The 15,302-nt window shown below is 39.0% G+C and overlaps 1 protein-coding gene and 1 long non-coding RNA gene across 3 annotated transcripts in view; one reads left to right on the top strand and one right to left on the bottom strand.

Annotated features, from left to right (window-relative positions):
- Positions 1-15,302, bottom strand: part of LOC143360820 (uncharacterized) — a 283,741-nt gene that overhangs the window by 148,739 nt on the left and 119,700 nt on the right. The gene's annotated exons all lie outside the window — the stretch shown is intronic.
- Positions 1-15,302, top strand: part of LOC143360806 (regulator of G-protein signaling 11) — a 188,860-nt gene that overhangs the window by 57,426 nt on the left and 116,132 nt on the right. For both annotated transcript variants that reach the window (XM_076799940.1, XM_076799939.1), the window contains exons 3-4: positions 766-862; positions 1,214-1,264. In XM_076799940.1, coding sequence (XP_076656055.1) covers positions 766-862; positions 1,214-1,264 — 148 coding nt within the window. The remainder of the gene's footprint in view (positions 1-765; positions 863-1,213; positions 1,265-15,302) is intronic.

Raw genomic sequence — 15,302 nt, 5'->3', positions numbered from 1 at the left:
AGCTCTTCGGGCCAGCGTTAGGCACCCCTGATTTAAGTGATACAATCGCGTGGGAACGTTCAATTACTAGATTAGGACATTGGACGATAGCTAAGGGATTTACAGATTGCACGATTTGCCAAACATCACAGTTATATTCTGTTAAATTGTGTGATACAAGTGTTGGTATCGCGATTGGATTGAACTGAATTGAAAGTGTATAATAAAAGTGTTATTACCTAAGAATGCTCGGTGTTGAAGCACTAGCAATGCGGGGTATAAGAGTAATTGAAGAATGCCAAAATAGAATTGTTACCGATCTTGCGGACTCTATATGGTTACTTTGAATTGACTCTTACGAATGTGACATGACGTAACTCTACGCGTGACTACACGATGAACGGGTTTATATTTCCCCGAAAGGAATGGGGTGTCTGCTTAGAATACTTGGGTCACGTAGGATCACATCCTTATTTTTTGTCATTTCCAATAAATTCAAACTACAGATTAGTTTTTATATGAAAGATTAAGCTGATGTTATCTAGGGCGTTCCCTGCCAGAGACCACCTTGAAAGATTTTTGAGAGTAAGTCGAACGGACTGTATTCTCCGTACGCAACATAAGAATGTCGAACAGATCTTCTAAAAATAAGAAATTTCTTTTTACCGTAGAAATTTGTTATTCTTCACTTTTCAAAATTTGAAACCAACAATGTACATATGTTCTTTGTATTCAAATGGTATTGCATTACAGAATAAAACTAATTAATTGCGAAATTAATTATAGATGGAGGGGCTGGTGCGGGAGATGCAAGACCCTAAGAACGGGGTACCCGTGCGCAGCCAAAAACAATTTCTTACCTCAATCCCCTCAGCTTTCATGGGTGAGTATCATCGGTAACTAGCTACTGATCCTCTATTAGGAGATGGCAGTGATTTTGGACAGTGGGGTGCAGGGGGATCTGCGAGCCCCACTCTTGACACCAGACGGCGGACCCCACTCTTACGCTTAGGTTCTGGCGGGAACGGTCAGTCACACTGAATACATGCTTTACTGTCTTCGTCAAGCGATTCAGTCAATAGCGGAAGGCGTGTAGCGCGAAGTAAGGATATCACGTGGTACCTACAAGTTTCTCACTGCCATCTCCTGATGGACAATCAGTACATATATCGTGTAGTGAACATAAACGATTAACATGGCCTGAATATTATATGAGACTGCCTGCGTGTTACAGGTTACGATCTCATCGAGTGGCTGATGGAGCGGCTTTCCATCGAAGAATCAGGTATCAAATTCGAATACACATCAAATGAATGTTAGTCAATGAAACCTGGCTGTATAATTGTAGTCCTGTTGTTTGCAAGTTCGATTTCGTTTTGTTGCTTCGTTTTCTCTTTCGAATCCTAAATTATGCAGAAACTACTGTATTTTTCAAATGCCCTTTTTGAAAAAAAATTTTATTTTTTTATTTTTTAATTTCTTCGTTCTCTGATTTGGCTCCTTGCACTCGACTGGTGACTTTGAGGCGCTAATAAAAGTAACTTTACTACAGCTCGAAACAATTTGGACGTTACTAAATTAGTTTACGTTTAAGAAATTGCTAAAAATTAAGTATAGTGTGAGTTGACGCGTTCAATTCAACTTTGCCTGCTTATAAAATGGTCCAAGTCGACGAAGATTTCGAGTAGAATAAAGTTCTGGACTGAAAATAGCTCCGAGTCCAAAGGACAATATTTGATGCTAACGTATACGAACCCGATTTACCGTTACGAGTTGAGTGAGACCAAACATTTTTCTTCCACGTAATTTTAGTTCCAGATTCTGAAAATGTCTGGTGATGTGTGAGAATTAAAATGATCAAAGATTTTTATTTGCCAGTTTTTAATTATTTCTGAATGCTACACGTTATTAAAATTATGCCGGCTAGAATAGAGCACAAAAATAATATCGATAAATAACGTGAAATGTTATTTGACTATTGTGCATGTTTATTTGTAAATGAAATGATCGCAAACATTTCTGAAATAGTGGCTTAAATCCAATGTTTTGGACATGTGCGATATTTATTTCAAGTTATACTATCATAAATACTACATTTTCAATTGATTTTCTTACAATAAAGCTACATTTTCCTCCTAATTTTTGGGAAAGTTATTACATAAAAGTTCCTATAGTGCCATATTAAGAAAGTGGACATAATTCACTTGTCAACTAAGCGGCTCATATGTACAATTAATTAGCTTTGTCTAATTATTCAGAAGTTTTTCGTAATATACATATTAATACGAATACGTCAATTTATCTATGTAACGGGCAATGATTATCCATAAGAAATGATTATCTATAATAATATAAGACGAAAAACAAAAATTAGAATCACAATTTCGGTTTTATTTTTGTTTTTTTTTTTTAAGTTACTTCTGAAGTTGCAATCCAACATACACAAACTTACATTATAAATATAGCCTCGACATTTCGAATATTTCTTTAAAACCCATACGTAACTCGTTGCACGATATTAAAATTAGCCAACTTGAAATCGATAAGAATGAGTTTCTAATTGAATAAATCAATCCCCAATAATAATTTCCATACAAATACAATATACAAGGTGAGGCACCTAAGACTTTCACCGAAAATATCTTCGTTGTTTTTAGTAATACGAAAAAATGTTTCAGGAAAAAAATGTTTGATTCAACGAGACAATTATTGAGACAAAGAAGTTTTTTCGCTACGTCATACTTTCCGATATTTCAAGGACCATCGTCGTTTTTTTTTAAATGGAACAACGTATTTTGATTAGCATAGCATTATAGCTAATGCAAGGACAAATTCGACCATGTATAATATGTTGACCTTCAAATGACCTTTGAAGGAGTTATTCATCAAAAAGCATAACTTAACGTACGAAGACCATGTTTATGCTTATCGTGCTCTACCGTACTCTTCCGTTGATGTAAATACAGAAACTTGTCGAAACACGACTCTTCTGTACAAACTGCCGTACTGTCTAGCATTTTCAAGAAATGGTATTTCCTTTCGTGTTCACTTCACGAAGCCAATGTGGGTTATCAACAGCCCAATAATGAGTATGTCTCCGATCAGGAGTTCTTGCATATTGTAATTGAGCTTGTACTGCGTTTGGCTACATTCGCAGTGGACGATTACAATACAACATTTTTCACCGATCGAGTACGAACTCAGTTGAACTCAGTTTACGAAACTGAGACTGAAATCATACTGATATAATACGACACAAAGTGCTGCACGCTGCGGCACTTTGTAAAGAAGAGATGTCTTTCGACAATATTTCAGTGTTTACATCAACGGAACTCTAGTAGAGCACGGTAAGCATGAATATGTACTTCGTACGTTAAGTTATACTTTTTGAAGAATAACTCCTTTGAAGGTCATGTGAAGGTCAACATATTAGAAATGGTCGAATTTGTCTTTCCATTAGCTATAATGTTATACTAATCAAAATACGTCGTTCCATTTAAGGAAAAGATGATGGTCCTTGAAATATCGGAAAATATGACGTAAAGAAAGAAACTTCTCTGTCACAATGATTGGCCCACTGAACCAAAAATTTTTAAGCATTAGAGGTATTCAATCCAAGCATTCTGATGCCATTGGATGAGTTTTCTGGATGAAAACTTTCTCTAGCTATGTACAAACTGAGCCATATCAACGCGCGCGGCAGCGCGCGAACCAAGTTCCCCTCCCGCTCCCTCTAAGCTGCCGAGTAGTATATCTCGAACCAGAGTTAAGCGGTTTTTAGCCATATTGGCACCGTCACTGCCGCTTTTCCCCGTAACCGAGGACCACCAAAATTTGTATGTGAGCTAGATATAATATCAACTAACTCTCATGTAAAAAGCAACTTTCTACCTAGCCTGGAACTTGAGATATAAATACGCCAAAAACGCATAATTCTTGGAATAGGAGAAGGATCATGTTAATTCTAAACCACTTCCAGACAAGCTAGAAACTTGAAAATTTGGAATCAGCTGTCTTTTATATCGAAACCAACAGGAAAAATCGAAAAACCCGAAGAATATATATATATTTTTTTTAAATCAAAAGACTACATACGTCATGTGGTTGGGTATACCCTACAGGCCTCGGGTTAAGCCTTTTGCAAATTTCGTTAATTTTGCGGTAGGACGCACCGTTCCCGATATACAGCCGTTAAAAAAATTTTTTTTTAAATACATATATCTTACAAAAATAACATGATATCCAAACGAAAACACTTCGTGTAAAGGTTGACCAAGTTCCCCGGTCCATCCACTTCAGTGATATGAAGGATGGACCAAGTTCCTCTCGCCTATCAAAGTTGTGATATGAAGGATGGACCATGTTCCTCTTGCCTATAAGGGCTGTGATATCGGGAAGGACCAATTCCCAGAGGCCAATGATTGTTGCACTTACCTAATTCAAACTTTACAACCTAGGGAACTTGGCGTCGGCGCTGGCACTAGTATTTTGACTTGCATGAGAAAAATTTATACCCGGATTCCCAAGTGCATGCTCATTATGTTCTTCAGTACTAATCTCTGAAGCATTCTCATGATTATTCTGTCCATTTTTTTGTACATTATTTTCATTTAAATTTTCATATTCAAAATTAATATTCGTATCTTCATTAATTTTAGTCAATTCAATGTCACATGTATCTGTGTCTTTCGATTTGGTTTCTTCTGAATTAAAAACATTCATAAAAAATGATTCTTTGAAATCATTTTGATCTAATGAATTGTTAAAATTATAATAATTTCTGACTTCGCTCTTTAATGACTAAATTAAATTGTTTAATTTACTAGAAGTAGATGAACAGTCCGTTTTCTCATTACAAATTTGTTTATTTAATTTCAAACTATTTTGAGAGTTCTGTATATTTTTATCTTTACTATGTTATGCGTTATTCATTTCATTAATTTTAAAAGTGCTAATGCATTTGTTTGTTTGCAAATTATTTGTTATTTTAATAATACTATCTATCCGGATATAAATTTTTCTCATGCAAGTCGAAATACTAGTGCCAGCGCCGACGCCAAGTTCCCTAGGTTGTAAAGTTTGAATTATGTAAGTGCAACAATCATTGGCCTCTGGGAATTGGTCCTTCCCGATATCACAGCCCTTATAGGCAAGAGGAACGTGGTCCATCCTTCATATCACAACTTTGATAGGCGAGAGGAACTTGGTCAACCTTTACACGAAGTGTTTTGGTTTCGATTTTGTCTTGATTCTCTGAGAAGTAAAGCGAAAAACTTTCCTCCCGTTCTGACGTCAGAATTCATAATATCGATAATATAGAGCAAGAAGTGTGACAAGTTTAGTCATAGACTTAAGACCCGTTGGGTCAAGACCAAGAGCGGATCTTAAGTCTGTGTCCCAAGGCTGTGAACGGAAATTATACAGCAGTTACCGAACTGCTGACTCTGCAAAAGTCACGTGGCTACCCTTGGCCCCGAAGTTATGAGTTCTACCGTAACATATCTTGTGAGAATGTTGAGCTAAGAAAGATGAGTTAAAATTAAAATTATATTTGACATACTGATATTGAATATTGGCTGAATTTGTATATTACATGAAAATAGTTTCGTTAAAATTTTACCTAAATACTATCACGGGCAGTAAGCTTTCGATCAAATATAGTGGTACGAACTTGACGAGAAATCTTTTATACATGATACGATGTGATATAAATAAATATCTTATGGTAACATTAAATTGGTCTAATATTAAGTAAATATACAAAAAATAATTCGGGCATTCTTTTAGAGCCGTTACGCACTGTCGACCAGTCGGCAGCAATCAGGTCACCGGCGACTTTAGGGGGGTGGTCGATTGCATTCGATTTCGAGATCCCGACCGTCTCCCAATTAACCAGGGAGGCGAGGCCACCGGGAGGCCACCGTGGTGTTTAGTGGATATACCCGGCATTACACACACCGCCGGGGAGTCCCACATACCCCTGTTCCCCTCCCAGGGGGTTGGGGGATGCGTAATGCATTTCCCTCGCGGAAAAAAGGTCACCGGCGATCACCACCCAGTCAGCCAAACCAGGCAGTAATAAAAAATCAGCAGAATCTGCTACAAAACACAGGCAGTACATTTGCAGCGAAAAGTTGATACAGCGCCCCTACACTATGAAATATCTGTTACACCATCTCGCAATGATTTTAGTACCTGCAACTCCTGCCATTTCAGTTACAACGATAGAGGGCGCGCATTTACAATCATACATGTAAATGTTTAAAGAGCTGTTACGAGCCAGGGCTGCAAGCAGCGTGAGAGGCTGGCGAAGGGTTATTAACCAAAGAATATGGTTTTAATTTGTTAGTCAGGTACGTGGACGAACCTGATGAGAAATCAGGGAGCCTCTAGGAATGAAGTTAAGTGCAGACGACCTGTTTAGGTTTGTAGCGGCTAGCTGGGCGCCGGAAGAGAAATCTTCAGCGCACCAGCGCCAAGAAAGATTTATGGTTTGCACAGCATAAGACGCTATTTGTGAGAAAACGTCTTTAACGTTTTTGGCCACTTAGCGGACAGATGTGTCCTTGTAGTTCCTAGCGACGAACTCAATAACGCAAGTGGACGCCATAAATTTTGGGTAGTCTAAGGGTCTCCAGCCTAGAGTGTCCCAGCGACGCGTGCCTGGTTTCTATCACCCGGGAAAGCTGGGCCCATTGACGTAAGCCAGCAGTCACGTACCGCACTTAGCACGGGCCCGGAAGACACCCCGCTGCATCACCAACATTAGATTTTTAACAGAACGACACGCTCACCCTTCTCACGCACGAGAGGCGTGGAACGTGGGCGTGTTATGCAAAATGCACGGATTGGTGGAAGTTCCCCGCAAGGACTTCCACCAATCAGCCGACAAGCATTTTTGAGAATATAAGGCAGAGACTACCGACGCGAGAAGATCAGTCACGAAGTCTAGACACAGCCGCTTATCCGCCGAGTCACTTAGAGTCTAGTCCGGTCGTTGCTAAGTCGCAATAACAGTTCAACCGCGAGTCGAAGTGAATCGCCGGTTTTAGTTGAACCACCCCGGACGCTCTCGCGACATCACTCTATTTGTAAAGAAACGACTCAGTCACGTACACCTGATTTGAACACTTATTCTAAGGCACCCGCCTTATATAACCCTGTTCCTTCAGGTTATATGCACACTTTATTCTTGTACAAGCTGTCACTGAACAGTAATTAAAATGTACAGAGTCATATACAGGATGTCAAGCAGAAGGTATAGTCTAAGTTGGTTGAGATAAGATTCGTGAAGGGGCGGAGAGGGCCGGCCGCCGCGGCGGCACGACTGCGCTTGCACTATTCCGCACTTCGCATGGATTTTTATATGTATTGTCCCGCCGCCCCCTCACAAACCTAATCCCAACCAACTTCAAATTGGTGAGATTACTATATTTTTTTAAGTAATGAGCAGAATTTATCCAATGAACAATTGATTCAAGCTTATTAATATTTTATTTTTGACTATCCTATATTTAAACTTGCAGAATGAACTGTACTCGTAATCTCAGTTTATGTATGAACAGGATTGTTGAGTATAAAATATCTGCCCTTTATTTAAAATAACGCGGCGGATATAACAATAGTAAAATCGCAAGTGTAAAAGAAAACGTGTCCGTATTCGTAAATCTTTAATCGTAAACCGTGAATCGTAAAAGTTAATCGAGCTTCCGTAGTGCTATTCGTATCGTCGCGTTCCGTAAAAAGCCGGCCCGCATCCTCCGGGGCCTGGCTTTATCATCGTAAACATAGGTACGTTCCGGCGTATTTACTTGCCACTTCATTCCCCTGGTCACCGACTGTTTACAGTACACAATAACGCGCGTCATTTGATGCGCGCGGCGTTTATTTTCGGTATGAGGGCAATGACTCAGAAGTTTCTCAGAATATCGACCTTGACAACATATTTCAAGGGCTGGGTCATCGGAGCTGAGTCCCCTTTTAGAAACATTTACCCGGAAAACGGTTCTCGTTGTCAATAACAGTTATTCGTAACCAAGAATGAATTCCGTCATCGACAATAGTTACTAATGATCAGAAAAAAGTTTAGTCCTTCATAATGGTTATTTGTAACCATATAGATAAATCTTAAAATTTTTTAATCACTATTTTTCGAAAAATGTCTGTGTTTAGGATTAAGCGTAGAGATAACTTCGTGTTAAGACGCCGATGTCGAGCGATACGCCGCGCCCGTGTTTTTGTTGATTCCCGGTATCGCGCTCGTGACGCATGATCACGTGATTACCGAGGATCACCGTTAATCGCTCGCATTACCTCGTCGCTTAGACTCGTTCTACCAACCGCCTGATTAACACGCTTTGTATCGCGCCCAGTTCTTGCAACTCTCGTTTATTGTAGCCATTCGAAATCGACCACCGGTTCGACTCGATTGCGCGCCCGCATTAGTTTACGCGAATTCAGAAGAATAAATCACGGTTGTACAGCCACGTGCTCAGTCTCCACAATATTTCTTTTGATTCCCTCCTCCTGCTCGCGCTTCCTGCACCTATTCCCAATCCGGCCTCCCTTCTGTGTTTGCCCCCGATCCTTTCGAACTTTCCATACAGTCCACTCCTCACCATTTTCGTTCCGGGGTCCCAAACAGTCTGCAATATTTATCTACTAACACCTGACTTCCATTTGAATAAAAATTGAAATTTTTTGAATGACTCTTTTCGGAAAAATTAAATAAACCGTTATTTAGTCTCTGGTACAAATTGCAGATTGACTTGAGAGTCACTAAAATCGTCGCTAGATGGTGGTATTTTATAAGGATCTGCTGCTAGCAGGCTCTGCTGCCAGTACCGCGCTTAGTTGCGGGAACAGATGGGTAGACCAACCGCGGTCATGTTGCACAAATCTTGCGCAATGTTGGTGGAATTTGGCTGTCTGGGTATATACGTGAAAACATATTGAGCCTTGATCACAGGAACCACCGAAAGCACGAGCGACGCACGGGAGACTGCGGTCGCGCGGTTGCGGCGATAGATGTAATGGATTGAATCAATTGACAATTCCGCACGATAAACAACTTTCTTGACGACCAGGCGACTATGTTCATCAAATGAGTTTCAATACGTGCCGAGCACGTTTGCCTCAATTGAGGCAAACCCGTTCTCACCACAGCGCCCACTGTGAAGACACGAGCGAATGCGACGAAGGTGTGCCCTGTATGAAAGAGAGGTTGGTGGGGGAAGCAAGTGTTTCAGGTGATCCAACCGCAAAATTTGATTGTGTGGACTTATATGTATAGACAAAAGTCTACTACTACAATCCACCTGACCGTGTCGATGAGACAGAACATAATCGTGTGTGTGCCTCCAGTCAAAATTGTCCAGAAAAAATTGATTGAATGAAAGATGTTCTGTATTGAGGGGGACATCGTCCGATGTATATTGTCGACGTTTTAGGTGGAGGGGATTAGGTGATCTCAAGGTCAATTTAATTTTTTCAAACAGAACACTATACTTGTTGCCACGTAGTCTGATAATATCCTATGTGACGAGTTTCTTAACCACGTTACAAGATCATCCAAGGTCATACTAGGCCACACGGATAAAAAAACTTCAACTACAATGCTGAAGGAAAATAACGTGTTTAGTAATACGTTATTACATCAGATTCTCAAAATTATTCCCCTCCGCTCGACTGCAAAGATCAATCCTCTTCGACAAATTGTCTGCAGGTGTCATGTGCAGCAAACAATTTATAACTGAAACGGTTTTGTCGAAACGCCTCTCCGAGTGTAATCCGATATCAACAAACTCGTGAACGGGTACCGTAGGTGTACAAATGTAAACACGATCCTAAGTCTGTTTCGCCAGCTAGAACTATTATAAGAGCAGAAGACAATTTCTCGAAGAGGATTGATCTTTGCAGAGGAGCGGCTCGAACTGTTCGAATCGACCAAGCCCAAGAAAGGCTGATTGGATCGAATGATTGGTCCCGATTAAGCCAAAACGGTCCGAATCAGTCGGAATCAAGCCATAGGCCACTGAGTTCTAACTTGCCCCCCCCCCCCCCCCGCAGAACTGCAAGGTCCCCACCATTAGTCAAACCTCTTCCCACTACTACGTACAGCTGTAGAGTTTGTGTGGTGGCAGTAGTGGCACGGTAACAAGGACGAAGTTTACGCACTATTACATAACGACGAAGTCTAAGTGTGGGGGAAGAACCTAAGCGGGAAGGAGCCACATGTGACCGCGAGCCACACGTTAGAACTCCCTGCCGTAGGCAGTTCGAGCTCTTTCGACCTCATTCTACAAATCTCGAGCCACCATTTGAGAAGATAGGATGACAATATAAGCACGCCGAGAATTACACATTATTAAATATCTAAACTTTTGTATTGTATAATATAGAAGAATGAAGTTAGTATGAACTACATAGAGTTGGTGACATTCATATGATGAAAATAAATCTGAAAATAACCACGTTCAGATGTATTTGTAATTATTAGGGTTGTCTATGATATTTAGGAAATAAAGGATTTTCCATAAAGAAATGTTATTTTAAATTTCCCGTTATTTTTTTCATGTGAGTAGTAGAATTGTCATTTATTGAGCAACTTCAACTGAAAATTTTACGGCTTGCGAAAATGGAACGAAACATGCTTACGCAACACACAGAAATTGAGAAAATTCATTATAAAAATGGCGAAAATTATGCGAAGATACTTAGTAAAATTTTCATCGCTATGTTGCTACAATTATTTACTATTTATCTCATGGGCGATTTAAATCGAAAATTGTAAAACCATCGGAGATATTAACCAAAATATTTGATGTAACACATACTGTACCAGTAATTGAGGAAAATAGTGACGAAGATTGAATAAATCTATATTTTGATTCCTAAAATTCTCTTTTACACCTACATAATGTCTATTTATAAATTCGGGAAGATAAGAATAAAATATAATACGATGCGTCGCGTTTAAAAAGTAATAATTGATCAAGGAGGGATTTAATCTCCTGATAAGAATTATTAATTAGAGTCGTAAGAAACACTGCACTATACATTATACTATTATAATGGCGTAATTTCATTTGTTTTTCAATATTTAACTATGTTCCACCAATCTGAGGATCTTGAAACTTTTGTATATATTAAATAGGTAACAGAACATTGTTCTTGAATTTTTTTGAAGTGGTCACTCGAAGGGTTGTTTGCAACCCCCACCCCTAAAAAATTCAATAATTTTTTTCTACCCTTAATAATTTGATCACAATTCTGAAAAAATATATGATATGAAGGAGGTAAGTTCGAATATTTTCGTTTTTGTTCCATCTGAATATCTTAATTAACAACCGAGAAAAAAAATGATACAGTTAAGGGTATTTACCCTCATATTATCCTTAAGTGAAGGGTTAGCGACTTAAAATTTTGGGGGATTATCTTTCAACCTAAAACACAATACCGATAAAAATCGTTGCCGGGGCCGCTGGACCATTCTTATCCTGCTAGGCCCTTCTTTCCTTTTGGGTTACGTTAAAGAATAAGTCTACGTCAGTGCTAGGCACGGTTGGGGCCCCTCAAAGGCTTGCTTCCCCACCAAGCCTTCTTTTTTTATGCAGCGCACACCTTCGTCACGTTCGCTGGTGTCTGGTGTCTTCGTTGCCCCACTGTACGTACCTTCGTAGCAACACGCAACAGGCGAAGCGCGTCCTTTCTGCATGGTAACGACGCTTACTGGAAGGGGACAGTGGAAGCTACGGTGAGGACGGTTTTACCTCAATTGAGGCAAACCTGCTCAGCACTGGCCTACCCCAACGCTCCGCAAACGATTGACGTACTTAAGGACAATATTCCATCCGTTATTTGCGACATAAGCAACAATTGTGCGAAAATGTAATGAACAATTTCGTCAAAAGGATGACCATTTGCAACAGAAGTCGAGGCGACCATTTATCGGATATTGTGTTCCACAGTTAACAGCAACGTCTGTACTTTACATTGAAATAAAAACAATACCATTTTTTTTAAATATCTTTTTTCTTAATTTAAAATGATACCTTTTCATGGAAAACCCTGTATAATACAAAGCTGATCATGAAAAATCAAATTAATATTAAAGGAATAAAATTAAATATTAAATAATAAATTCAATTTTACGAAAAATGTTACGAATTGCACGATATTGTGTACCTTCTTTTGCTTAAAACTTTATGTAACTACTCTTGTACTACGTACAGGTACACGTTATATATGTATGTCACCCGTGACACGGGTGAACCACGTGACTTATATACCTTGAATATTTGCATCATTTGTAATAGTATGAAAAAATGATATGTATAAAACTTGTATAGTGTAGAGAGGGAAATATTGTCATTCAAACATTTTTTTATATGGGTGTATGGCAAATTTCAAGGTCACTTTGATTTCTTTAAATAGAACGACCTACTTTTTGTATCGTGAATCGATAGTGTATCATATTCGTATTATCGAAATAATTTTCCAGGACATCGGATCGAGCACCTACTAGCTTCCAGGTAGGAGGGTAAGCTGCCCATATTAATGTGCTGTGCCTATATTAAGCATAATGAATACTAAAAAGGGATATTCAATTTCTTTCATTACAATTAGCTAATATTTATGTTATATATCTTGTTACGAGCCAGGGCTGCGAGCAACGCGAGAGGCCGGCGAGGGGGTTATTACCCCTTGAATATGGTTTCTATTTGTTAGTTAATGTTGAAATCGTTGTTGATTTGAATTTAAGATTAGTAAGCCTCGTAACTTATACAGGGTGGCCCACATAACTCTGAACAGCTCAATATCTCGAAAACTATGTCATCGATTTTAAAGTTCTTAGTCTTAAATTGCATGGAACTGAAGGGCCTTTCTGACTACATAAACGTGAAGTGGCCTCCCTTCCCTTTTAACGGGGGAGGGGAGGTACCTTTATAATTTCAAAAGGAACCCCCTATAAAATGTTACATATTTAGATTCTACAGGAAAAAACAAGTCAATTTCGTCTGAAACATTTTTTGTCAGATACTTCCATGATGAGATATAACAGTTTGAAGTTTCGATTTGTAGGTACTTGAAGCGCTCGGAAATAGCGTTATGGAATTATACGCGCTTGAGTCCTTTGCTTATTCGTGAAGAAATAAAATGTACTTTAAATTAAATGTTCAAAATGTCCACTACGGGCTTGTAAACATTTATTTACTCGAAACATCAAAGTTGTTCTAACATTTTTTAACATTTCGGGAGTCACTGAAGCGCAAGCGTCACGTATTCTTTGTTTCATATCCTCTTTTGTCGTCGGTTGTTCAAACATAACTTTGTCCTTTACATATCCCCATAAGAAAAAATCTAATGGTGTTAGATCGGGGGATCGAGGAGGCCATTGACGAGGTCCCCCACGACCTATCCATTTGTTCCCAAATTTTTCGTTCAAAAATTGCCTGGTGATGATTGCAAAATGTGGAGGAGCGCCGTCTTGTTGGAACCACATTTCTCTTCTAACGTGCAGTGGCACATCTTCCAAAAGCGCAGGCAAATGATTTTTTAAGAAATCACAATAACTTGCAGATGTTACAGTTTCTTGAAAAAAGTAAGGTCCAATCAGAAAATCTCCTATTAGGCCACACCAAACATTTAAAGACCATCGATGTTGAAAGGGAACACATCGCATCCAATTTGGGTTTTCCACGGCCCAATAATGCAGATTATGTCTATTTACATGCCCTGAATTCATAAAAGTGGCCTCATCGGAAAAAAGTATTTTGCACAAAAAGTCATTTTCCACAACACCCTGCAGCCACCCACAAAATCTTACGCGGTGATCGTAATCTGCTATCGAAAGCTCTTGTGATAAAACCATGTGATATGAATGATACTTTTGCCGTTTCAAAATTCGTTGAATTGATGAACGACTAATATGTGATGTTTGTGCAAGTGTACGTTGACTAATACGAGGATTTAATGTAATTGCAGCAAGAATACTGGCACTATTATTTTCATTAGTGACAGCTTTAGGTTTATTGCGAGTTTTTTTACACAATTCACCGTGCTCGCGAAGCCGCTTTTCTAAATTATGAAATGTTGCGTGACATTTTTTGATCCCATAACGTTCAAAAAACATCACTGCTGCACGCCGATAATTTTTTTGGCATTCACCTAACGTTAGTAACATATTCACTTCTGTGCCAAAAGTAGCCATAATCACAATGTTACTGCTTGAATAACAGCTCTAAACTGAAAACGTTTTCATAGATAAGTGAGTCAAACTCAAGAATTGTAAATATTATTGTTTGTGTTTCTTCATGAATAAGCAAAGGACTCAAGCGCGTATAATTCCATAACGCTATTTCCGAGCGCTTCAAGTACCTACAACTCGAAAATTCAAACTGTTATATCTCATCATGGAAGTATCTGACAAAAAAATGTTTCAGACAAAATTGACTTGTTTTTTCCGGTAGAATCTAAATATGTAACATTTTATAGGGGGTTCCATTTAAAATTACAAAGGTACCTCCCCTCCCCCGTTAAAGGGGAAGGGAGGCCACTTCATGTTTATGTAGTCAGAAAGGCCCTTCAGTTCCATGAAATTTAAGACTAAGAACTTTAAAATCGATGACATAGTTTTCGAGATATTGAGCTGTTCAGAGTTATGTGGGCCACCCTGTATATAATTTAATTGATACAATCCGAGCGGTAAGATTGTATCATGTGGGAACGTTCAATTATTAGATTAGGATATTAGGCAATAATTAAGGGTTGTAGATTACGCGAGTTAACAAACAAGACAAATATATTCTGAATTGAAATAATTACATGTGTAGTTGTCTGTGTCGCGAATGAATGTAATAAGTGTATAATTGCAGAATTTATTACCTATGATGTACGGTGTTGACGCACTGGCAATGCGGGGTCGGAGAGCGATTGTTAAAAGCCAAATAGAATATACACCGAACTACCGGAATTTATAAGGTTACGTTTGATTCGAAAGGGACTTTTACCCGATTTCACTAGAACTGACTCTTACGCGTGTAACGCGACGTGACTGCACGATTACTATACCGCGACCGAATCACTTCTGAATCTCTACTGAACCGTTTCTCGATTGAACCGCTTCTCGACTGAACCGAAGAGGATGAAAATGAATGGGTTTATATACCCTAAAAAATGAGAGGGATATGTGTCTGTTTTATTCTACGGTCGCATACTCGTATTTATCGTTTCGAGTGAGTTTAAGGTTTGCAGCTGGATCTTTGGTTAAAGGGTAAAACGAAGGGTTAGCCAGGGTGTTTCCTATCAGAGACTATCTTGAC

This window comes from Halictus rubicundus, chromosome 14 (assembly GCF_050948215.1).
Source record: "Halictus rubicundus isolate RS-2024b chromosome 14, iyHalRubi1_principal, whole genome shotgun sequence".
Lineage (NCBI taxonomy): Eukaryota > Metazoa > Arthropoda > Insecta > Hymenoptera > Halictidae > Halictus > Halictus rubicundus.
Note: the sequence above shows the minus strand (reverse complement) of the source record. Positions and strands in the feature narration are given on the sequence as shown.